Source organism: Oryx dammah, unplaced genomic scaffold (genome assembly GCF_014754425.2).
Source record: "Oryx dammah isolate SB20612 unplaced genomic scaffold, SCBI_Odam_1.1 HiC_scaffold_29, whole genome shotgun sequence".
NCBI classification, from domain to species: Eukaryota; Metazoa; Chordata; class Mammalia; order Artiodactyla; family Bovidae; genus Oryx; species Oryx dammah.
This window is the reverse complement of record NW_024070213.1, coordinates 48,591,237-48,617,472: the sequence shown is the minus strand read 5'-3', so window position 1 is coordinate 48,617,472 and position 26,236 is coordinate 48,591,237. Positions and strand designations below refer to the sequence as shown.

Below are 26,236 nucleotides of genomic sequence, written 5' to 3'. Positions count from 1 at the left end.
CTTCTTGGTGGATTTTTACATATTTTGAGTTTTCTTGGAAGAATGAATGTTCATAGCAGTATTTAGGGAAGAAGTTATTTGCCCAGGACAAGTTTGGAAATGATAGCACCAGCTGGCATTTTTGCTGCCTGCTTTTCCTAATTAGGGAAGTGTATCGACTCTCCTGTAGAAATGGACCAGATCCACAATATTGTATGTTTAATAATGATGTTGGACTTTAAACACAGCGCAAATAATTGCCACTCAAGTGTTGCCCCTTGCCTCAAAATAACTTAATAAACATGCATTTGTTTATTATTAAGCCAAGAGTTCAATAAACATCCATTTGTTCATCAAATATGCACCAGCTACCTGTTACTGTTGTGTGCTATGCTGGTACCTCTATCAGGTAAATAGAAGATACTTAAGACGTTGCTCACTTGGCTACATTCTCCTCATTCTTCATTTAGAAAAAGAAATCAGGATATTAAAAAAAATTAATCTTTGTTTTAGCACAACTGTTTATCAATGTTAAAAGAGAAGAAATTCTCTTATAAATGGACCATACTTGTGTCCAGTTAAATCTTAGTTCTTTTTCAGAACCACCTGGTTAGTTCTGAGAGTCTCTGGTTCCTTACACTTTGATTCATAGTGCTGTTTCTACATGACTAAGGTGAGCCACTTTGTTTTCCACGGATGAAGTCTTGCTGCCATTTGTTGACTGTCACTCAGGCTTGTCTGCAAAGTTGGAGGGAACCATGGATTTGGGGTTTTGATATCTGTACCAGAAAAACAGTGCCTGAGGACATAACTTCGTTTCGCTCAGCTCTCTCCCACAATACCATCCCTCTGCTTTTCCTCAAACGTCCGACAGGAATGCAGATACCTCAGTGGTGTGTGCACTGGCCAGCTTGTGTTCTGTTCAGCCTTTTTGCCAGTGACCATCTGAATATGATATTTTCTTTTTGTTTTATTTTAAACAGAATGCCCATAATGCTGCGTAGTTCAAACTGTGTTCTTACAGGAAAAACACCAGCAGAATTTGCTAAACTGAATGAATGTCCTTTAGATCCAGGTAGGTGTGATTTTTTAGATTTCCCCTCCACTTCCTTCTTTTTTTTTTTTTGCTTTTGTTTTACTCTTGCTGTTGATTTACCATTTTTTCTCAGAAACAAGATCAGCCTTTCTTCTTTTAGTGAATTAGGATAAAATTTTGTTTGCAAAACATACAGCACTTTGGTTCCAACTTTATTCTGTTAGTCTGTATTTTTAAAGATATGTTGTTTCCTCTTTTATTTCAGGCTTAAAACTCTAATACCTCAGTTCAGTTCAGTTCAGTTGCTCAGTCGTGTCTGACTCTTTGCGACCCCATGAACTGCAGTATGCCAGGCCTCCCTGTCCCATCACCAACTCCCGGAATTCACCCAAACCCGTGTTCATTGAGTCAGTGATGCCATCCAGCCGTCTCATCCTCTGTCGTCCCCTTCTCCTCCTGCCCTCAATCTTTCCCAACATCAGGATCTTTTCAGATGAGTCAGCTTTTCCCATCAGGTGGCCAATATACTGCAGTTTCAGCTTCAACATCAGTCCTTCCAGTGAACACCCAGGACCTTCTGGTTTATTGCTATGGTTTATCAGGCTGTCTCTTTGCTTGATGGTGTTTTTTGGTATGCTTAAAAATTCAAAAATAATCTCATGAAGTTCTTTGTCTATGTCATCTGAAAAGACACAAGTAGCTCACTTCTGGCTGTTTTGAATGCTGTATCTAGGCAAAAAATGAGTCTTCTGTTTAAATTTTTTAAAGTTATATTTTCGTACTTATTTCTAGGCAGTTTTTTTTAAGCTTCATGCTCAGCAGTTTGCAGAATGTTCTTTTAATTCCTTAATTGATGTTTCACTTTGATTTAGTTAATGGTTAATCTAGTTCCTTTATAGCTGCATATATTGCATCCCTGATAGCTCAGTTGGTAAAGAATCTGCCTGCAATGCAGGAGACCCTGGTTCAATTCCTGGGTTGGGAAGATTCACTGGGGAGGGGATAGGCCACCCACTCCAGTATTCTTGGGCTTCCCTTGTGGCTCAGCTGGTAAAGAATCCGTCTGCAATGTGGGAGACCTGGGTTTGATCCCTGGGTTGGGAAGATCCTCTGGAGAAGGGAAAGGCTACCCACTCCAATATTCTGGCCTGGAGAATTCCATGGACTGTATAGACCATGGGGTCACAAAAAGTCAGACACGACTGAGCGACTGATGTAGAATCCCAGAAGGTTTTGGCAAGAGGATAACACAGAATGTGGCTTTACTAGAGCAATAATAAGATGTTCCATAAATCAAATATATTGCCTTATTTTTGCTTATATTCTGAAGGTAAAACAGTCTCACTTTATCCCATTCTGAATTGTGTGCAAAAAAGCATAACATAATGTTTTATGAATTTTGTCAAGTATAGACTATATTTTGGAAACCTGATCTTAATCTGCCATTGTCAATGATTTGTTAGAAAACTTGGAGTGAATTTTAATTTATATTGAAGATTGTCAGTTATTTCTGTGCTTATAAAATCTGAAGACTAATTTATTTGGCTTTTTTAAAAAATTCACTTCTCATATGTCAGGTCCTGATGATCCATAGACCAATAAGATGCATTCCTTGTCCTCCAGAAATTTATCTTGTGGCTCATTTGTTTAAGTCATGTGCTGAGACTGTTAACAATTTGTAAAACAATATTGACAAACCCCTTTAAATTAAGGAAATGGCAGTCTTCTCCAGTATTCTTATCTGGAAAATTCCATGGACAGAGGAGCCTGACAGGCTACAGTCCATGGGGTCGCAAAGAGTCAGACACGACTGGACTACTATCTCTCAGCACCATAAGGCGATGGTATTGAGTCGGCTGATAAGTTCATTTGGATTTTCCTCTAAGATATTATAGAAAAATACAAATTAACCTTTTGGCCAACCCAGTAGAAAGACTAGGAGCTCGCTGCCATTGCTCAGTCATGCTGTTGGAAGAACGGCTGGTGATGCTTTTCTTGTTTCCCTCTGGCAGGGGGCTACTTCATCGTTAAAGGAGTAGAAAAAGTTATTCTTATCCAAGAGCAACTGTCTAAGAACAGGATCATTGTGGAGGCCGACAGAAAAGGGGCTGTGGGTGCTTCAGTTACCAGGTATGGATGGCAGAGTTGTTGTTCTTACAAAATATTGATCATCCCATTGGTGTCAGATGGTGATCACTGAATACAGAGGTAGCCCGTTATTTCTCTTCTATAACAGGGAGTGTGACATTTAAACTATCTAGCATTCAATTGATTGTGTAAGTCTGTGTCATAGAGTGCTGATTTAAAATTTTCAGTGATGAAAAGTGTGAGACATTGTTCAAAAGGCCATTAGTTATTTTATCCAAGTTGAACTTGGCTGCAGTCCATGGGGTTGCAAAGAGTTGGACACTGAGTGACTAACACAGCGTTAAAGGAACTTTTTAAAAAAGTTAAAAGTTCTGGGAATAAAAGTTATGTGGCATGGGTAAAATGCCAGTATGAAATAGAGTTTCTCTTCTGATGAGTTATAATGAACGGCTCAGCTTAGAGTTTCTGAATTTTTCTGTCTGGTGAAGAGACGCTAACAATAGTGCCCATTTGTTGAGCAGTTAGTAGGAGCCAGAGAGTGTATTAGGTGCGTTATATATATTCGTCACCTCTGCCCTCCAAGATAAGTGCTGTTATTTTCAGGTGAGTAACAGGCCTTGCTCACAGGGTGACATTGACCATCAGAGAAAGCCAGCATTTGGATCAAGATGTAATGATTCTGCAACCCACATCTTCCTGTTGTATGCAGCTTTTGAAGCCAGGGCAATCAGGATTTGAATCCCACAGTTGTTTACTAGCCATGAGGCACTTGGGGGCAAAATTACAATATTTAACTTCTCTAAGCCTTGGTTTCTTTCATACATGATTTAGGGACAACACTGCAAAATAAGTGTTAGTATGTAGGAGATTAGAGCTAATGTTCATAGAGTGAATAACGGTGCACAGTATGTAATAGGTGATCAGTATGTGTTGTTATTGTGGTGGATTAAAGCTGGGAAATGTTTTTAAATCCATCAGGAAAGTTTCAGCTGAGATATCAATAGGAGATTCCTTAGTTTCTTTTGGCTTCACTGTATACCGAAACTATAGTATGTTTTATTGGATTATTATTTTAAAAATTCATAGTATTCATTCATTTCCTTGTGGTTTTTCCATTGTGGTGTAGGCTCATTTTAAAGTTTTTCTTTTCAAATGTATAAAATTGATCAGAAATATGTCCCATATTTGAACAAAGCAGTTCAGGTGGAATCAAAGTGAAGTAGGTTAAAATGAATTGGTGATTATTGCTTATTCACCCACAGAACTTCTGTCATAATTTCACAGCTAAAGAAACAATTCTAGTGTTCTAAAATGTTCATGGAAGTGGCAGAGGAGGCTGGAGAGGAGTTGTGTATCTTTAAAAGGTACATGTTTGGAAGGACCTTACTGATCGTTGCTGATCACTGGAATCTTATTGATTGGTAGTTATTGCTCTTGCATGTTACTAGCTTGAAACTAGGTGGGGATGTAGTTTAACCAACTGTGTTTTCTTACAGCTCTACTCATGAGAAAAAAAGCAGAACCAATATGGCTGTGAAACAAGGACGGTTTTATTTGAGACATAATACTTTGTCAGAAGATATACCTATTGTCATCATATTTAAGGTGAGTCTGCAAGTATCATTTGAAAATTATAAAGAATTCTTTTATACTTTTATTTTTATATATAGGTTAGAAAAATTGAGCCTGCATATGTCTTCTGAAAATTATAAAGTTTTTATGGTTTATTTTCATATATAGGTAGAAAATTGAGCACAAGGAGTTGTAGGAATGTAAAGATCTGTGACATAGAGAAATTGTCAGGCATGTAATATAAATTGAAAGCTAGTGAGGCTGTGGTTCGGGTATTTTTAAAAGTAGTGATCTATTCTTTAAAATGGAAACACGAGAAGGAATTCCAAAGATACAAAAGGATGTATAGTAATGAGTAGGCCTCTCACCCACCTGTACCTAAAAACACAGTTGTCCTACCCAGGAACACTGGTTTCTGGTGCATCCCTCTAGGGCTAGTCTATGCATGTACAGCACCTGAGTATGTTGTAGGTTTCTTTTTTTGTTTTTACTTACATTGGAGAAGGAAACGGCAGCCCACTCTAGTACTGTTGCCTGGAAAATCCCATGGACAGAGGAGCCTGGTAGGCTACAGTCCCACAGGGTTGCAAAGAGTTGGACACGAGTGAGCGATTTCACTTTCTTTCACTTTCACTTATATACACTGCACCCTATTTTGCACTTAGCTTTTTTTTTTTTTTTGGTAACTTACATCTTGAAGATAGAGTTTTATTAGTTCATATACAGCTACTTTTTTTTTTTTAATGATTCCATTTATAGGTATACCATAATTTATTTAACCATTGTCTTATCAGTGGACACACAGCTCTTGCTATTTCAAAGCTGCTGTAATATTTTATACAGGGCAAGGATATCTGTAGGCTAAGTTTCTAGAAGTGTAATTTTCTAGGTCAAAGAGGATGATCTGAGTCTTTTGTTCTTTTTTATGTACTTTGGCATACCTGTGAATTTTTTCATAGATAACGAATCTTTAAGCTAAATCTGATTTTTAAAATCTTCTCTGGGAATTGTTGACTTAGAACCCAAAAGACATTTTCCTGTAGAAATAATGTTTAAGCGGTATTTACTGTTCAGTCACTCAGTTGTGTCCAACTCTGCAACCCCATGGACTGCAGCACGGCAGGCTTCCCTGTCCGTCACCATCTCCTGGAGCTTGCTCAAACTCATGTCCGCTGAGAATTTTTAAATTTACTTCTTATTACCTTTCTTTGAAGTTTATGTTATTTGTAATTTTAATTTTTGTAAAAGACAAAGTAATTCTGTCTTTTCTTGAAGGGAATCCCACATTGCCCATCGCAGTATCTTGTGTGCAGAGTGAGGTTTAGTGGATAAATTTTACCTATGTGAAATTACATCTCCAGCAGAGGGCAGTATGTTACCATGCATCAGAAGGACTTTTATGGACAATTTCAGAGCTTATAAAGATGTGTAGGACTGCTTTCCCTAGACCAGAAATTATAAATTAATTATAATACAGATACTGTTATGTCACTCATGTGGAAAATGGATCATTAGACACATGGATGCATTAAAACCAGAAAACTTTTAAATACTTTACTTGGGTAGGTGACAAAAGTTTGGTAAGACAGTTTTTTCTGTCAAATTTAATATTATGTTGTAAATGTATACATATGTCCATAGCTGACTTAAATCCTTTCTAGAATGAGGCTATAAGTTAATAATGTGCATTTTTATGCAGCCAGTAGTTGAGATTTCCAGCTTTTCCCTTTCGGATTGTAAAATAGTCCTTACGCTGAATTGAGAAAGTCACTAAAAAGTGTAACAACATTGGATAAAGTTTTTTAAGACCTTTTTTCCTTTGCTTTTGAAATATACACATTGATTTCATTTTACTTTTTTCACCAGCAGTGAATTTTGAATAACTTTCCTCATCTGTCGGGGCTTCCCTGGTGGCTCAGAGGTTAAAGTGTCTGCCTGCAATGCGGGGGACCTGGGTTCGATCCCTGGGTCAGGAAGGTCCCCTGGAGAAGGAAATGGCAACCCACTCCAGTACTCTTGCCTGGAGAATCCCATGAACTGAGGAGCCTGGTGGGTTGCAGTCCATGGGGTCCCAAAGAGTCTGGCACGACTGAGCGACTTCACTTCACTTCCTCATCTATAAATAAAATCCACATCATTATTTTTACTAGATATTGTATAGAATCCATGTATATAATATAATCTATTTAAGCAAATTCCTATAGTGGGACCTGTAGGTGTCTTTTTTCCCTAAATTTTCACTCATGCACAGCACTGGGCGTCCTTATACATACATGTTTGTATGTGTTGCTGATTATTTTGTAAGACTTAATTCCTGGGAGTGGGATTATATATATATTTAAAAACTTGTACACGTTGTTAAATTTTTCCCCTAAATGTATTCATTACATTTTAATCAGCAGTGTATACTAACTAAAATAAATATTTGAAAAATTTTAGGTCAAATGAATACATTGGTCACACATAGTCACTTTTTTTAGGTCTCTTACTATAGAGTTGTTTTAATGAACTTGCTTATTAACCACTGTTAAGACCTTCCCATTTGGGAGGCAGCACAGAATGAATATTGGATGTCTTACAATCAGACAGATCCAGGTTGATTTCCAGTCTCTTCACTTACTAGTCTCTGTGGCCTTGGATAGATTTCTCAGTCTTCCTGAGTCTTCATCTAAAGTGAGCCTTTTACCTAAGGGGGCAGTTCTTTAAAGAGCAAATGAGATAATATATTTTTTGCAAAGTAGACTGCGTAGAAAGACAATGCTTTCTTTTTAGTGAGTCCTCTTTACACTTTTAATGTCAGAAGCCCCGGAAAATAAAGTAGGCTACCAGGAAAGTCACATCATTTCTCTTTTTGTGTTGTGTGGCCCTAACATAGACCTTGACAGTCATTAGAACTTGATGGTTGTTGATTGTAGCCAACAATTGGCTAAAAGTGACAGAAGCAGCAGGGTTTCCAGACTCCATGCTGAGTCTGAATATGACGGATAAAGCTTTTAAGACCTAGATCAGCCTTATTTATGGACTTGAATCACAACAAAGGTTCTGCTGCCCATGAATCTTCCCCACTTTTATTTTTTGTATGCCTCAGTATTCAGCACTTGTGCTGTGACGGCATCTGCAGCCTGAAGATTTTTATGGAAAAAAAGGACAGATATCAAGGGGGCTGGGCATTGCATAATTTTGAAATTTTTGGTCTTTAAAGAGAAAAAAAATTACAGAGTTCAAGTGAGCGAATGCAGTTCTTTTGTTATCTGTGTGGACTGCTTCTGGTAATGATAGGTTGACTTCTGTCTAAAGAAAAATCTCTGGTTTCTGAATGTTAAATATTTTAAGAACTTACCCTTTTCCCTTCTTCACATGATATGTTGCAACATATCACCATTAGCTTGCATATCATTCTCTTCTGCTCATTAGTATTCTTCTTTCTGTCTCTAAAAATCACACTTTTAGTCACACTGAGTGGATATCCAAGGAGAAGACTTCCTGCCACTTTTTAAAGAGCACGTCCCCTTATTTTTGTTCTTCTTGCTGATCGCCAGACTGGGTGACCTTCTGCGGAAACGTATTATCTCTGCTATTTTTCCATGAGATTATTGAATAGCTTTCACTTTTGACTTATTCGTTAGGTAAAATGATTTCAGATAGCTGGAGTACAGAGTTCCAGATAAAGCTGGTTTTCAGATGTCTAAATTATGTCTGTAGAGCAAAATGGTTGGGCATTTTGCTGTCGTTTCTATAGCAATATGTCATTTATTTGTAGCTGTGACTTCTGAAGGCTAAATAGTCCTAAAGTCACTTCCATCTTTGGAGCTGGAGCACTATTGATAACCACCTGACTGAGTTATCACTGTGTTTCAGTGATCTGATATAGGAAGAGTTTAGGGCTTTTAGAGCTAAGCTTTGCCACAGATTCTTTCTGCATATATGGTGTCATTTGCTGTGTGACATATCTTTGTTTCATAGCTTAAAAATATTTGGAAGGCCTAAGCAGTCTGTTTAGATTCATGTTAGGCCGCTCGAGAGTTTTGTGCAATTATAGACTTGCTCCTTAGATCAGCATCAGGGCAACTTGAAGTAGCAGCTTCAAGGGAAGACTCTTTCATTATTATTAAACACCAAAAGAGACAATCAAGAACACTGTCTTTTTTGCTTGGAGATTACTGAGCTAAAAAGTATTAAGGTGACGTACGGTGAGCTTCACGTGGTTTAGGTGTTGTCTTGCTGAACGAAAGGGGCCTGGCCCAGAATACATCTGCTGTTTCAGTGCTAGGATTCTGTTTGTTTCAGCGAAGCCTTTTCCTGCTGTATCGTTTTGCTTCCTTGGTTTGGTACCTGTTCTACACAGATCTCATCTCCTTTAGTGTGGGTTTTTTTGGGTTTTTTTTTGTTTTGTTTTGTTTTTTTCATTTTCTTCAGTTTGGGCTTTCCCTGAGAAGTGAGACTTCTAAGTTACAAAGCTGTACACATTCAAGATTTTAGAGAAAGATGACTGCAAACTATTGCCTTAGTGTTGTTTTTGTAAAACTATGTTGGTTTCATGAAACCCATTATTTTGAGAGATTGACAGGTAAGAATTAACATATTCTAACTGGCTTTTCACACAGAAGAACTGTCATCTGTTATTTCTGAGTGGCTCCTTGGCAGACCACAAAGGATAAATGGTACCAGATATATGCCATCACCACCAGAGTAGATGCAGCTCTGTGTTTGGTTAAAGGATAATCTAGGGATGTTCTTTTTTTAAATTAGAGCTGATAATTTTTTAGGATTGCTCTTCTTTAATCCATGAAAGACTAAATGTGTGTGTGTGTTTTCTTTTTTTGACTGCACTGGGTCTTTATGGAGGCACACAGGCTTCTCTAGTTCACGTAGCCTTAGTAGCTCCATTGCATGTGGGATCTTAGTTCCCTGACCAGGGATCAAACCCTTGTCCCCTGCATTGAAAGGTAGATTCTTAACCACTGGACCACTAGGGAAGTCCCAGGAAGACTGTGTTTTAATGAATTTGTATAGTGTTTAGAGTTGCTATCTAGTGTCCATTTGAATAAATGCATTATATCAGAGATAAAAAAGACATGAAAACTGATGTGAAAATTAACATGTTAAAAAAAAAGGTTTGTATCCTCAAAACTTCTTCATTTTGTTCATGAAACAAATTTTTCAAAACAAGTTGTACTCTTAAAATAGTAAGTTTAGTGGATTTAACTCCCAAAGTTGGTTTATTAGTTATCTGTGCTGAGTAACAAATGGCAGCAAAGTCTCTGTTGGTCAGGGCATTGGGCCTTGCTAGAGGGAGTAGTCCTGGCTCAGGGTCTTTCATGAGGCGAGGTGTCAGCTAAGGCTTCAGTCATCTGAAGACTGGATTGGAGCTGGAGGTGGCTGACTCTCAGGGTAAGAGACCTGGCTCCTCACTGCTGGCCCTTCCATGGAAGCTGGAGTGTCTCCATGACATGGCCACTGGTCCCCAGAGGAGCCAGCAAGAAGCTGCAGTACCTTTGTGAGCCAGGCTCCAGAGTCATACAGTGGTTTCTACCTTTTATCTGTAGAAGTGAATCATTAAGTTTAGCCCATACCCAAGCAGACGTGCGTCTTGATGAGAGTGAAAGAGGAGAGTGAAAAAGTTGGCTTAAAACTCAACATTCAGAAAACTAAGATCATGGCATCTGGTCCCATCACTTCATGACAAATAGATGGGGAAGAAGTGGAAACAGTGACAGATTTTCTTTTCTTGGGCTCCATAATCACTGTGGATGGTGACTGCAGCCACAAAATTATAAGACATTTGCTCCTTGGAAGAAAAACTATGATCAACCTAGACAGCATATTAAAAAGCAAAGACATTACTTTGCTGATGAAAGTCCATATGATCCAAGCTATGATTTTTCCAGTAGTCATGTATGGATATGAGAGTTGGACCGTAAAGAAAGCTGAGCACCAAAGAATTGATGCTTTCAAATTGTGGTGCTAGAGAAGACACTTGAGAGTCTTTTGGACTGCAAGGAGATCAAACCAGTCAATCCTAAAGGAAATCAGTCCTGAATATTCACTGGAAGGACTGATGCTTGAAGCTGAAGCTTCAATACTTTGGTCACCTGATACCAAGAGCTGACTCATTGGAAAAGACCCTGATGCTGAAAAAGATTGAAGGCTGGAGGAGAAGGGGACGACAGAGGATGAGATGGTTGGATGGCATCACGACTAAAAGGACATGACTTTGAGCAAACTCTGGTAGATGGTGAAGGACAGAGAAGGTTGGTGTGCTGCAGTCCATGGGGTCGCAAAGAGTCGGACACCACTGAGCAACTGAACAACAGCAACTGTCCTAGCAAGCTTCAAAACTTTCAGTAAGCTTGCATCTGATCCTAAGATATCCAAATTGAATTTGTATGATACAGACTATTAAAATTCAAATGCAGAGTGGTGGAATGTGGAGCTGGAAGGGACCTGGTTTGCCTTGTCATGAAAGAAATGAAGAAAGTCAGGTGGAGGAGGTGATGTGCAGTAGTGGTCATCAGGCCTGTTGACATTCTCTGTCAACTTTGAAGAGGTGCCCCTTCCATTGTGCCCAGTGTGATGCTCTCTGTGTTCTGCATCAGACTCAGAATTTGATTTTCCCTGTCTTGTGTGTGGAGAAGAGGTAAGAACTAGACTGTCAAAGTTTAATAGACGAGTACCCCTGGTTCTCTTTTCTCTGCATAGGTAAAGGAAGAATTTGAATACAAATGTAACTTTCCCCCTAACTTCTTAGAAGTGGATTACTTCTCTGCCAGGATAGGTTTAGTGAGATTATGCTCTATTTCTTGATGTGGCAGAATGCCAGGCAAACGTGTGAAGGAGTGAGCCTTAGGACGACCATATGGAATCTACAAAGACCTGCGTTGCTGGCTGCCACCTTGAAACACTTAAAGATAAATGGGTTTTTTAAACCTAAGGGTGTTCTTGGTTTTATAAAAATCTCATTAAAAACCTACAGAAAGTAGAGCTTGATATCTCTAGAATAGTGAGGTAAAACATTCTCTAGGAAAAATTCTTTGAGCCTAAAGGTGCATGATTTGACAGTTCTCAGAAAATTCTGTCTTGGGGCAAAACTCTTTGAGGGTTCTGTTTATTTCCCACCACGCATATTTTCTGATTTACTGCTCTTTGCCTTTTGTTTTGTTTTGTTTTCTCTTTTTTCAGTTTGTCTTTGTAATTGTGACCAGGGTCTCCACTCTACCGCCCCACTTCCTTGGATACTTATAAATTGTAGGAGATAGTACACATGCAGAAAGTGCTTGAGAATGTTTGTTTTTCTTCTTCCTCATCAAAATTTCTGTTTCAGGTTCTTCTGCAGCTTGGGCTGTGACTGCCAATGCCAGATGGCACCGTTTCTGAGAAAAGAGCTAGCTTTTGCTTAGAAGTAATACCCACAAACAATGCCAAATTAGCATAAGCAAATGTCAGTGAGTTAACACAAAGCCCACACTCTTTCTATCTTTTCTTCCCTTCCTAGGCCATGGGTGTTGAGAGTGACCAGGAAATTGTGCAGATGATCGGAACAGAGGAGCACGTGATGGCTGCGTTTGGGCCCAGTCTGGAAGAGTGCCAGAAAGCTCAGATTTTCACACAGATGCAGGTGTGTCTTTTCACGTTGTCCTTCGCTACGAAAGGGAATTAACTGGCGATTTAATGCTGCTCGTCGCTAAAGCATCAGATGCAGTGACTTGGGGGTAGAGATTTGGGGTGGATGTTGGGGATATGGGAGTAATGGTCAAGGAGCTTCTTTGGCTCATTATTTGAGGGATTGGAGGAGTCTGCCTAGACAAATTATCAGCTTTGGTGTCCAACTTAGAAGCGGAGGGACCAAGAGGCTTTTGTTCTAATGTAATAAATAGCAAGTACTCTTCTGTATTTGCCTGGTGACACAGTTTTTTAAACTACAGCACCTCTAGTGTAGAAAGCTTTTTTCTTTTTACGTCTTTCTCTTTAGTATTCTTTTTTATTCCCTGCTTCGAGTTGCTTTCAGCATCCAGCTGTATGTGGTCTCTATCCCTTTTGCTGAATTTTCAATGTTTCCAGCAAGAAAGACCCAGGCTCGGAACCCATTTGCCACTGCAGAGCCTTCATTGACCAGCCTTAAGCACTTCCAGCTGGAACCTGTGGATTTTAGGACCAAAGATGAAGACAGGGAACTGTATATATGCTTTGTTGTTGTTTAGTGACTAAGTCCTGTCTGACTCTGCAACCACATGGACTGTAGCCTCCAGGCTTCTCTGTCAGTGGGATTTCCCAGGCAAGAATACTGGAGTGGGTTGCCATTTTCTTCTCCAGGGGATCTTCCTGAACCAGGGATCGAACCCACATCTCCTTCTTGGCAGGTGAATTCTTTACAAATGAGCCACCTTGGAAGCCCCTTTATATGTGCTAAACATAATCAAAATAATTAGACTTCCCTTCCCATGTGACAGGTAGCCCTCATAGCCATACTCAGGATTTTTAGTTACATGCTTGTAAGGTGCTTTGCTAAGTATAAATCAGTAGTGACCTTACTCATAGCCATCCTGGTAGGTAGGATTTCCCTACTGTAGAGAAGCACAATGGGCAGCTCTTATTTATCCATGTATACATTGTCTATTCTGTTAGGTTGCTTAAATAAGGTATAAATTCCATGCTGCTTGTTCTTGTCACCCAGGATGTTTTTAGAAATAGCATTTTCCTTATATCTGTTAGTATGTGTTCTGAAAAATGAAATGAGTCCTGATATTTTCATAGACTGAACCAAACATTTAGGAAGATTGATTGTCATATGTAAGTACACATAAATTCCAAAGCAGAAAATAGTAAGAAGTAGTCTTACCACTGCTGCCTTCTTTTTCTGTAGTTAATTAACCAGTCAACTCTAGTTTTCAGGCAGGCAGCATCAGGTGAAGTTGTTTCGATTTCAGTTCAGTTCAGTCACTCAGTCGTGTCCGACTCTTTGTGACCCCATGGACTACAGCACGCCAGGCCTCCCTGTCCATCATCAATTCCTGGAGTTTACTCAAACTCATGTCCATTGAGTCGGTGATGCCATCCAATCATCTCATCCTCTGTCGTCCCCTTCTCCCACCTTCAATCTTTCCCAGCAACAGGGTCTCTCAGATGAGTTAGTTCCTCACATCAGATGGCCAAAGTATTGGAGTTTCAGTTTCAGCATCAGTCCTTCCAATGAATGTTCAGGACCGATTGCCTTTAGGATGGACTGGTTGGATCTCCTTGCTGTCCGAGGGATTCTGAAGAGTCTTCTCCAACACCACAGTTTAAAAGCATCAATTCTTTGGCACTCAGCTTTCTTTATAGTCCAGCTCTCACATCCATATGTGACTACTGGAAAATCCATAGCTTTGACTAGATGTACCTTGGTTGTCAACGTCTCTGCTTTTTACTCAGCTATCTAGGTTTGTCATAATTTTTCTCTCAAGGAGCAAGTGTCTTTTAATTTCATGGCTGCAATCACCATCTGCAGTGATTTTGGAACCCCCCAAAATAAAGTCTGTCACTGTTTCCATTTGCTTCCCCATCTATTTGCCATGAAGTGATGGGACCAGATGCCATAATCTTAGTTTTCTGAATGTTGAATTTTAAGCCAACTTTTTCACTCTCCTCTTTCACTTTCATCAAGAAGCTCTTTAGTTCTTCTTCACTTTCTGCCATAAGGGTGGTGTCATCTGCATATCTGAGGTTATTGATATTTCTCCCGGCAATCTTGATTCCAGCTTGTGCTTCTTCCAGCCCAGCATTTCTCATGATGTACTCTGCATATAAGTTAAATAAGCAGGGTGACAATATACAGCCTTGATGTATTCTTTTCCCTATTTGGAACCAATCTGTTGTTCCATGTCCAGTTCTAACTGTTGCTTCTTGACCTGCATACAGATTTCTCAGGAAGCAAGTCAGGTGGTCAGGTATTCCCATCTTTTTCAGAATTTTCCACAGTTGATTGTGATCCACACAGTCAAAGGCTTTGGCATAGTCAATAAAGCAGAAATAGATGTTTTTCTGGAACTCTCTTGCTTTTTCGATGATCCAGTGAATGTTGGCAATTTGATCTCTGGTTCCTCTGCCTTTTCTAAATCCAGCTTGAACATCTGGAAGTTCACAGTTCATGTACTGTTGAAGCCTGGCTTGGAGAACTTGGAGCATTACTTTACCAGCGTGTGAGATGAGTGCAATTGTGCAGTAGTTTGAGCGTTCTTTGGCATTGCCTTTCTTTGGGATTGAAATGAAAACTGACCTTTTCCAGTCCTGGAGCCACTGCTGAGTTTTCCAAATTTGCTGGCATATTGAATGCAGCACTTTCACAGCATCATCTTTTAGGATTTGAAGTAGCTCAACTGGAATTCCATCACCTCTACTAGCTTTGTTCATAGTGATGCTTCCTAAGGTCCACTTGAATTCACATTCCACGATGTTTGGCTCTAGGTGAGTGAGCACACCATCGTGATTTTTCACTGGGTCATGAAGATCGTTTTTGTATAGTTCTTCAGTGTGTTCTTGCCACCTCTTCTTAATATCTTCTCTTTCTGTTAGGTGCATATCATTTCTGTCCTTTATTATGCCCATCTTTGCATGAAAAATTCTCTTGGTATCTCTAATTTTCTTAGAGAGATCTCTAGTGTTTCCCATTCTATTGTTTTCCTCTATTTCTCTATTTCCTTTGTTTCTTTGTATTGAGGAAGGCTTTCTTATCTCTCCTTGCTGTTCCGGGAACTCTGCATTCAAATGGGTATATCTTTCGTTTTCTCCTTTGCTATTTGCTTCTCTTTTCATAGCTGTTTGTAAGGCCTCCTCACAGAACTATTTTGTCTTTTTGTGTTTCTTTTTGTTGGGGATGGTCTTGATCCCTGTTTCCTGTACAATGTTATGAACCTTGGCCCATAGTTTTTCAGGCACTCTGTCTATCAGATCTAATCCCTTGAATCTATTTGTCACTTCCACTGTATAGTTGTAAGGGATTTGATTTAGGTCATACCTGAATAGTCTAGTGGTTTTCCCTGCTTTCTTCAATTTAAGTCTGAATTTGGCAATAAGGACTTCATGATCAGAGCCACAGTCAGCTCCCAGTCTTGTTTTTGCTGACTCTATAGGGCTTCTCCATCTTCAGCAGCAAAGAATATAATCAGTCTGATTTCAGTGTTGACCATCTGGTGATGTTCATGTGTAGAGTCTTCTCTTGTGTTATTGGAAAAGGGTGTTTACTATGACCGGTGTGTTCTTGTGGCAAACTCTGTTAGCCTTTGCCCTATTCTATTTTTGGTCTTCACTGAAAGTGAACTATTTGGTGAACATGCATCTTCATTATAAACTGAAATTACATTGTAATTATGTGAAGGGAAAATGTCAAATACTTAGGAATTGGCTACATTTGGGGAGATAACACTCTATGCTTTAAAGCTGTGTAATGCCTGGAAGAACAATTTACCTTAATGATAGCCCAGTGGATTCAGTGAGATCCAGTATTCATATTATTGCAGGCATCATCATTGCTGGTCAGATAATTCTATCATTGTTAAGCTGTTTGAGCAGGAGTTAAACAGTGGGTTGGAAGATCATTCATTTATTCCTCTTAGGAATAAATGACAGAAGGTACTGACAGAAAATATTGGCTAACTAAAAGTTACTAAAGTGAACTGGAGAAGTTCTTTTAAAAGATGAGAATGTGTGATTAGCTAAGAAAGACGAACATATCTCACGTGAGACAAACAGTGAGTAGAAGTTTGAGATGGCTTGTTCTCTGTGTGCTGGATTAAAGCAAATATTAATTATTTGCAACTGATAAAAGGTTACAGAGGCACAGGTAGTCCAAACTGGTTGATGACTTGAACATATGAGTTAGGGCAACACAAATATATTTTATGTTATTCTAAGTAAAAATGTATTACCTTACATAATGGAACTTTCAACATGGCACTTCAGTAGGTTGTTTAAAGTACATGTATTTTGCTTTGTTTTTAATCCCTCCCTTTTTAGTGACTCCTCCATTTATTCTGCTCATAAAGCCCTTTCACTGCTAAATTTGTCACAGATGTTTTACGTTATCATTGCCAGGGGCTCTGAAAAATGAAGAAGAAATTAGTTACTACCTTTTTGGAAGGAGAGGATATACCAGGGGTAGCATCTTGGCTTCTTTATAAAGCCAACTGGGCTCTACCCTAGCCCTGACACTGTGCAGCCCTGGCAACTTTATCAGCTATTCTACGATGGCAGCCCACTCCAGTACTCTTGCCTGGAAAATCCCATGGACGGAAAAGCCTGGTAGGCTACAGTCCATGGGGTCTCGAAGAGTCGGACACGACTGAGCGACCTCACTTTCCCTTTTCACTTTCATGCATTGGAGAAGGAAATGGCAACCCACTCCAGTGTTCTTGCCTGGAGAATCCCAGGGGTAGGGCAGCCTGGTGGGCTGCCGTCTGTGGGGCCGCGCAGAGTTGGACACGACTGAAGCGACTTAGCAGCAGCAGCAGCTAGGGAAAAGTGACTTTGTGCTGCAGCAGAAGGCACCCCTGTATTCCTATTTCTTCCTCAAGGAAGTGAAGAATCTTTAGTCTTTTTCCCAAGGGAATTGAAAGACCAAAATAATAAAGTCAGCCAAGTTTAGGGAAAACTGAAGTGCCTGTCTATTCCTTGTTCCCACCATCTGCTGACTTACTACTCCTTGCTTTGTTACTGCAGCTTGTGTTTTAAAGGTCTTAGTTTGTCCTACCCTCTGATGGCCTTGTTGTTTTTTTAACCAGGAAGGTTCTAGATTTGATCTCCAGTCTTAACAGATGTTCCATTCAGTTTCAGGGACTATTTTAGTTAGGAATCAAAAAAAAAAAAAAAAAGACAAAATGTCTAGTAAGCGGGACATACAGGTAAGTAGACAGAATACAGTGCGATATGAACACAAATGGAAGTACTCAGTTATTTATATGTAAGGAATTAAACAGCAGAGAGAAAGAAGTAGGGTTAGGAAAGGCTTCAAAGAGGAAATGGTACCTGATCTAGGTTTTGAAACATGGAAAAGAAATTTTCCCAGGCAGGAAATTGGCAGCAGGAATTTCAGGATAAAGAATCAGGGATCCCAGTCCTTTTTATGACTAAATGGAAACCAGTGTTTTGGTAATTTTTTTAAATGCATTTATTCCTCTTACAAAATAATAACCACATGACCTTTTCAAACTTTTTTTATGAAAAAATTTCTAAATATAAAAAGTATACAGAATAGTATTATGAACCCCCATGTGCCTGTCACCCAGCTTCAACATGAAAAGCACTTTGCCAGGGACTTCCCTGGTGGTCCAGTGGCTAAGACTCCATGCTCCCAATGCAGGAGACCTGGGTTTAATCCCTGTTCAAGAAACTTGATCCTGCATGTCACAACAAAGATGGGAGATTCCGTGTGCTGTAACTAAGAGCTGGTGGAGCTAAATAAATAAATATTAAAAACAGAAAAACTTTGCTATTCTTGTTTCATGTAAAGCTCTGTCTCTGCCTCACCTATTCCTTGGTTAAGTTTTTAAAATTTATTTTTATTTGGGGGGAAAATTGCTTTACAGCATTGTGTTGGTTCCTGCTGAGCGTAAAGCTCTGTCTCTGCCTCACCTATTCTTTGGTTAAGTTTTTAAAATTTACTTTTATTTGGGGGGAAAATTGCTTTACAGCATTGTGTTGGTTCCTGCTGAGCAGCAACACAAATCAGTCATATGGTTAGTTTTTAACATTTCACTTTTTAGGTAAAGTGTTTATACACATAATATACAAGTCTTAATTGTATACTTTTTAGAAGATACAGAATATTTCCATGACCCCTGAAAATTCCCTCATGCCTCTTCTAATCAGTTTCCACCTCCATTCTCGTTTTTCCCCACTTTTCTTATTTTTTTCACCATAGATTAGTTTTGCCTATTCTAGAACTTTAGATAAGGAATTATGCAGTATATACTTCTTGTTTTGTCAGCTTCTTTTGTTGAACGTATTGACTTAGATTCATCCAAGTGTTTCCTCATTATGTCGTGTATCCATGTTCTTCATTCCTTTTAATTGCTGAGTAGTGTTCCACTGTATGAATATACCACAGTTTGTTATCTTTTCCTGTTGACAGACATTTGGTTTGTTTCACTCTTGGCTGTTATGAATAAAACTGCCATAAAGACTCCTGTCTAAGTCTCTGCCGAGACAGTTTAGCCTTTCTCATGGATAAATACCTAAGAATAGAGTTGCTGGATCAAAATGCAATTGTGTAGAATAGTACTCAGCCGTTAGAAAGAAAGAAAGAATGCCATTTGCAGCAACATGGATGAACCTGGAGATTGTCATACTGACTGAAGTAAGTCAGACAGAGAAGGAGAAATATTGTATGGCACCCCTATATGTGAAATCTAAAAAGGAATGAATGATGCAAGTGAACTTACAAAACAAAGACTCACAGACTTAGAGAACAAACTTACAGTTGCTGATGGGGAGAAGGATCGGGGAAGAGATAGTTAGGGAGTTTGGGACTGACATGTACACACTGCTATATTTGCAATGGATAACCAGCAAGGTCCTGCTGTATAGTATGTGGAACTCTGCTCAATATTATGTGGCAGTCTGGTTGGGAGGGGAGTTTGGAGGAGAATGGCTACATGTTTATGTATGGCTGAGTCCGTTTACTCTTCACCTGAAACTGTCACAACAGTGTTAATTGGCTAAACCCCAGCCCAAAATAAAAAATTAAAAAAAAAATCAATTGTGTATGTAACTTTGATCAAGTCAGAACTGCCAGATGTGATGGTACCATTTTGCAGTCCCCTCGGCCATGCCTGAGAGTTCTGGTTGCTTCATGTCCTCACCAACATTCATTATTGTTAGTCTTTGTAACTTTAGCTGTTCCAGTTTGTTTTGGTGGTATTTCACTGTGATTTTAATCATGCACTTTCCAGATGACTAATAATGTTGACTACTTTTTGTGTGCTTACTGTCTTCCTTTATAGTTGAAATCATGTAAATCTTCTGACTGTTTCAACACTATTTTCAGCTATTCTAGGTGTTCACTTTTCCATAGAAATTTTGAAATCCAGTCAATTTGTGTTTGTTAACAAACCTGTCAGGAGTAAAATTAACAATAAAAATACATCTTTTGGTCAATCTGGAGAGAATTTTAACAGCAAACCATCTTTAACTATATTAAATGTTCTAGTCAATGAAAATGGCATAACCCTTAGTTTATTTAGGTTTTGTCTTCTCAAAGCAATGCTTTGTAGATTTCAGGGTAGAAGTCATACATGGTGTGATTCCTTTTTGAGGAGAGAAAGACTCCCCTTCCCCACAAAAGAATACTCACCCAAAGTGTTAACTGTCGACAGGATTCTCTTTGGGTGGAGGATTGATGGCCAAAATACTTATCTCCTTTGTATTTTCTAAACTTCCTACAATTGTCCTGTATCAATTTTATAGTAAAAAAAAAAAAACAAATTATAAAAACTATTTTGTCATTGGTTTATGACAAATTTTTTTTTTTTTTTTTAACTAGGACCAATTCAGTTTTCTTTATAAAGGTCCTTGTCTTTTTTGCTTATAGTGTTGTGTATGGGTAGCTACTAATAAATTCTCTCTGATGTCATTCAAACATTATTATAATATATTCTGTTTTTTTAATAGGCATTAAAATATATAGGCAACAAAGTCAGAAGGCAAAGGATGTGGGGAGGTGGCCCAAAGAAAACCAAAATAGAAGAAGCAAGAGAGCTCCTGGCTTCTACCATTCTGACCCACGTACCAGTGAGTAAACCCTTTGCAATTGTGAATACTGATCATTGTGGGATCCATGAACTTCTGTTTGAGTACAAGTTTACATTAATTGAAGTCTAGTTCCATAAGAAAAAGAGAGAAGCCTAAAGAGGACTCTCCGATGGACTACCCTGGAAATAATCTTCCATTATCAACAGTTTATTTGTACTTAGAGAATGTTAGCTATATTATGTCATCATCTGATCATGTTTATTGTCTTGATTCTTCTTTCAATCCAAAATTTTAGTTTTTTCTTTGATATTCAAATATATATTAGCAATGCTGCTAGATTTCATCTCTGAAGGTCAGAGATGGTGTCTTAGATATTTTTAAATAAATTAAAAACAAGCTTACAGTGCCTTGCCTATATGTGTAACTTTTTGGAAAATTGTGGTAAAACATACAAAAAATAACATTTACTCTTTTTATGTGTATGTTTCTGTGGAGTTATATACATTCTCACTGTTATGTTACCATCACTACCACAGATACTTATTAAAATATTAGATGGGCTTATCTTCTAGACCTTGAGCTCACATTGTCCAGTTTCCTTCACTTAGAATGCAGATGCTCAGGTCCAGAGAAGCTGGATGATTTTTCTTGTCAGCCAGCTGGTTAGTGGTCAGAGAGAGAGAGCTAGAATCCCATCTTCTGGCCCTTGAACCAGTGTTTAATATTTATTTTTATTAACTTATTATTAAACAGAGTTCAGCCATATTGGCAAGAGTCATTCTTCCCCTACCCTCACTTAATACATATGTACTCTTTCTAAGTTATAAAATTGTTAGACTTATCTTGTTAACCAAATAGTCTGGTTTATGTTGACTTTTAGCATGTGTATTATTCACAGATGATCTAATTTAAGAATTGCACACTCTACCTTCAGGGGCTGATTATGAATAATGAAAAGTTGAGGGAACAGTAGAAGTGAACTGTGACCACCTACACACATGAAGATACAACTTTCTTAGTTTGAAACACCTTGTTAGCCAAATAATGTGGGTCTGTAATTTTGCCCTTTTGCTGCCATTTGTGTGTGCCCTTGATCTGATTCAGAGAATTAGGAAAGTAAACCAAATTTTATAATATGAATTCTTTATAAACAAGCCTATGAAATATTCCTTAGAATTGACAGAAACTTAGACTACTCTCAGTACTCATTGTTTGGGATGTAGAGAAAGAATTTACCTACTTATCTAAGATTTTTGTCTCTCCAAATAAACCAGTGCAATGATTTCGCCTGTTTTGATTTAACTTACTGATTGGGCCAGATTCATTTATGTAGACCTCAGTTGTACAAGAGAAAATTGAATAGAACATTTGCAGCAATTTACTTTATCAATCTGTTCATTTATTCCATAGATATTTGCTGAGTTCTGACAGTGTTTTAGTCCCATTCCTGTTGTTTATCACTGCACAGCAAATATTTCCAAAACTTAGTAGCTTGAGATAACTGTTTATTGCTCTCTCTCTCAGGATTCTCAGGTCTGAAGGGGCTCAATGATAGGAAGGGAGATTCTTTTTTTTTTTTTTAATATTTATTTATTTAGTGGCATCAGGTCTTAGTTGTCGCACATAGCTCTAGAGCACATGGGCCTAGTTCGTTGCAGCTCACAGGCTTAATTGCATCACGTCATGTGGGATCTTAGTTCCCCAACCAGAGATCAAACCTGTGTCCCCTGCATTGGAAGGAGGGTTCTTAACCACTGGACCACCAGGGAGGTCCCAGGAAGGAGGTTCTTGACATGAGTCTTATGAAGTTGCAGACAGATAGCAGCTGAGGGTGGAGTCATCCAAAGGCTTGACTGGGCTGAACATCAAAGATGTGTCTTCAGTCACATCTCTGACTCCTCACTGCCTTTCCAAGTGGCCCTTTTCTCCCCAGCAGAGTATCCGAGACTTCTCACTTGGTGCTTCAGGACTCTTAAAAGGAAAGAAGTGGAAACTGCTAGTTTACAAGCCAACCCAAAGATGGTGATTAACTCCACCTCTTCATGAAGGAATGGCGTGAAACATATAGGGAGGGAAGGAGTTGATGGTGGTCATCTTTGAAGAAAAACTGCCACAAGTATTGAGTACAAAGATGGAAAGTCATCATCTCAGCTTTTAGAAAGTTTATAGACTGGTTGAATTTTTTGAATAAGGAGAATCATAACAATTCATTTTTTTCTTATTTAAATATTATAGCATTGGTTATTTTCTTGAGGTACCTTAAATTTTAATGTGTAGATTCTTAAACATTTTTCTCTAATTTCTGAATTACAGGTTAAAGAATTCAATTTCCGAGCCAAATGTATCTATACTGCAGTGATGGTGAGAAGAGTAATTCTGGCTCAAGGAGATAATAAAGTTGATGACAGAGATTATTATGGTAACAAGAGGTTGGAGTTGGCAGGACAGGTGATTTAACTATTTTATGTCAAATCTTATTTTCCTCAATAAAAGTTAATTTGCTATTCATTTTAGATAGGAGGAAGAAACGGTTGAATGGAATATAGGTTTGTATATTGGAATATAAACATTCATACGTGACTTACTATCTCTTTGACTTAAGAATTTCTTGAACTATGAAAACTCTTAGCTCTTTAAATATGTTAGTAATGTTACCTATATCATATCTTTTTGAGATGTTTATTTACTCTCATTGTGTTTAATGTAGAAAGTGATGTATGATATTAAGTAGTATCATTTATTTAGTTAACAGATGTCTATTAAACTTCTACCATGTGCCAGGCATAGTTATATAAACTGGGTATAGAGGAAAAATAAGACAGACAAAAGTCCCTTTTCTATCTTGGGGCTTAAAAGAAGTGCCCTGATGTGGTGGTCTCTGTTACAGACCTACTTAGAGTTTACTAAATTCTTCAGTCTGTAAATTTATGTCTAACTAAATTTGAGACATTTTTGGAACCTGTTTCTTCAAATATCTTTTTTATATTATTCTCTCTTGTCCTTCTAACTCAAATCATCTTGTTTGACCCTTTGATATTGAGGCTCTGTTAATTTTTTTCCCCCCAGTTTAGCTCTCTTCTTCAGGTTGGATAATTTCTATTGATCTATTTTCAAGTTCCCTAATTTTTCTTATGTTGTCTGTAACATGCTTATTACACTGATCCAATTAATTTTTTAGTTTAGATGTTGTTTTCAGTTCTAGAAATTTCATTCTGGTACTTTTAGCTTCTGTTTTCTCTACTGAAATTTCTTATTTGTTTATTCATCACAACCGTGTTTTCATTTACATCCCCAAACCTTAAAAACTGTTTTAGAATTCTGGTCTCATTCCAACAACTCAATCATCTTAGAATCAATCTCTTGATTAAATCAATCACTTAATTAAATATCTCTTTGAAAAAGTGATATATATTTTAAGCTGAGCCCTCAGACATTCCAGCTGAGGCTTGAGAGGAGAATCCAGTCTCACACAGCCTCTGGAACTGCATTCTATTAAGAGACCTGCGTGAGCAACATATGTCTTCAGGCAGTGCCCTTACTGGAAGAACTGGAAGAGGACCAGTGTTTCTGGAGTGAGAGGTGTGGGGTGGTGAAAGAGGACACTGGAGAACCAGCATCATACGCCATGGGAAGGGGTTTGGGTTTAATTGCTCCTGCAGTAGAGAATCACAAGAGAGTTATAACCAGGGAAGTGACACCATCAATTTCAGTTTAAAAGATCTTATTTGGAGATGAACCTGCCAAGAAAGTCCGGTTAGGAGACTGTGGCAGTATTCCAGATGGGTGATGGTGGCTGGGATCATAACTGCAGGTATCAATTACCACATCTAAAATGTAAAAAACTAGAATTGTATCATTTTTTTCTGAGAAAAAAATTAACGCCTGGAATACTTGGGAAGTTGTTTGGTCAATGGCTAAGGCTAACAGGTGGCTCTTGGCCACCTTCAGATTAACCACAGTTCAGGGGATTGCTTGTGTGTATCCCTGCCACCAACAATCCCAATTTTTTACAGATCTTTATAATTGGAAAAGAAATCTTGATGTTCAACTAGTCCTTTAAAAAAAAAATGTTGGTTGTTTGGAGGACTAAGGAATGGAGTTGAGAGGGGAGAGGAAAAGACTATCCTGTTGCTTAAAAAATTAGAATTAAAAAGAGGGTTCCCATGTGCAAGAAAACACTGCTTTATAAACAGTGTAAGAACATAAAAGGCATTGTGTTGGCAAAAATGTGTAAAAACAATAGCTGCTAATTTCACACCCCATGGGATGAGGGAGTGTGAATGTGCTTCAGCTTTAGATAACAGAGCTGTATCCACTGGCCAGGTGGGTTCACAGAGCCTTCCCTCAGTCTCACTGCCACCAGAGGGCTGGCCGGCTGGCCGCCAATAGAGGTGTTAGCAAAACCTACCGGTTTCAGGCTTAATCTTTGCACCTACCTTTTCTCTTTCGGTAACGTGTTCATTATTTGCCGAGCATTACTCTATTCTTTGTCTGCAGATTTTTTTGTTTCTAATGCAGCTTGCTTTGTATGGGTGAGATATGGAATGGCACCAAAATCCGGCACCCTGGAAAGCCAGGGATTTCCACCCAGTGACAAAAGAATGCCGTCTTGACTTCAGAGATTGCCTAATCCCAGCTGTTCTGATAATGTAATTAAGGCTGCCTAATGTCTTTAATTTTGCAACCAGTTTGTGTGAAAAGGAGAATTTGGCACTCTGAAGGCTTAAACACTAAATAGCAATCTCAAGACGCCTAATTAGAATTCTCTGACATTAAGCTAATTGGTGAAACTGTATTTCAGCAGCTTAACTTCTTTATTAATTTTTTTTTTAGCATTTTCATTGAAAATCAATTGATGAGCTGTCAGCATTTTTTCTTAAATATAATTTGCTCTTTAATGCTCCTGTCTTAGGCAGGCTGAAAGGCCTCATGCCAACAGTGAGAGGTATTGAATATTATAATATTACCAACATTCCATCCCTTTTCATCATTTTACTCTTGACCTAAATAATGTGGCTTATTGTCGGAATAGGCCTTGTAGCTTCTTACTGCTCTGTGAACTGGAGCACGTTATTTCTCTTATGAAGAAATTTGAAGGGTGGAGAAATTTATTAATGAGGCTGTAGTTTTGTTGAGTGTACTCTTACTCTTTACTTGTTTAGTGCTGGAGCATTTCCTTGTACTTGAATCAGGGGGCTACAACAAATTCATCTGGGATCCCCAAAAAAACTTTGTTGCAGTTTGAGACACAAAAGTCTTAAGTGTAAGGGACTAATTAAAACAGAGCTGAGCTTTTGTGGTTAAAGGTTAAGGGCATTTGCTTCTGTTCAGGATACTTATTCAAGTCCCTTTGCCAGTTTCCACAGGAAGCTGCTGAAATGGGCTTGTCCATCCCTCTCTTCCCCTGCACCTGCTTCCATTCCCATATTCTTTTTCATGAAGGAAACGGCTGGGTCTGAGTGGAAGAAAAGATTAAGCTCTCAGAGGAGGAAGTTTTCTTTTTAGAACACTTCTGACATGGTAAATCAAGGACCCTGGCTTTCCCATCTGCAAAGTTGATTTTGTAGAAAAGTGGAAGGATGTGTCTATCTTAAGGGAGAAGAGTGTAAAACCACGTTCTACCTAGGAAATGCTTTCTTCAACAGTGGCTGGAAGAGAAGACTCATTGGCTTTCATGTCTTCTAAATTATGAATCAAAAAACTACCTGTGGGTTGTAAACATTCAAGAATACAGTGTGGAATTTGGAAAATCTTTAGCTTATAAGATTTCCCTGAACTTCAGAATTCCTGAACTTCAGAATTCCTGAATTATATAAGGAGTACATATACAATGTCCTCTGA

General features: G+C 38.5%; 1 protein-coding gene across 1 annotated transcript in view; it reads left to right on the top strand.

The window, feature by feature from the left end:
- The window catches only part of POLR3B (RNA polymerase III subunit B), a 115,933-nt gene that overhangs the window by 14,036 nt on the left and 75,661 nt on the right, over positions 1-26,236 (top strand). Inside the window, exons 7-12 of the mRNA XM_040234807.1 lie at positions 963-1,054; positions 3,028-3,145; positions 4,600-4,708; positions 12,168-12,290; positions 20,315-20,434; positions 22,709-22,843. Coding sequence (XP_040090741.1) covers positions 963-1,054; positions 3,028-3,145; positions 4,600-4,708; positions 12,168-12,290; positions 20,315-20,434; positions 22,709-22,843 — 697 coding nt within the window. The remainder of the gene's footprint in view (positions 1-962; positions 1,055-3,027; positions 3,146-4,599; positions 4,709-12,167; positions 12,291-20,314; positions 20,435-22,708; positions 22,844-26,236) is intronic.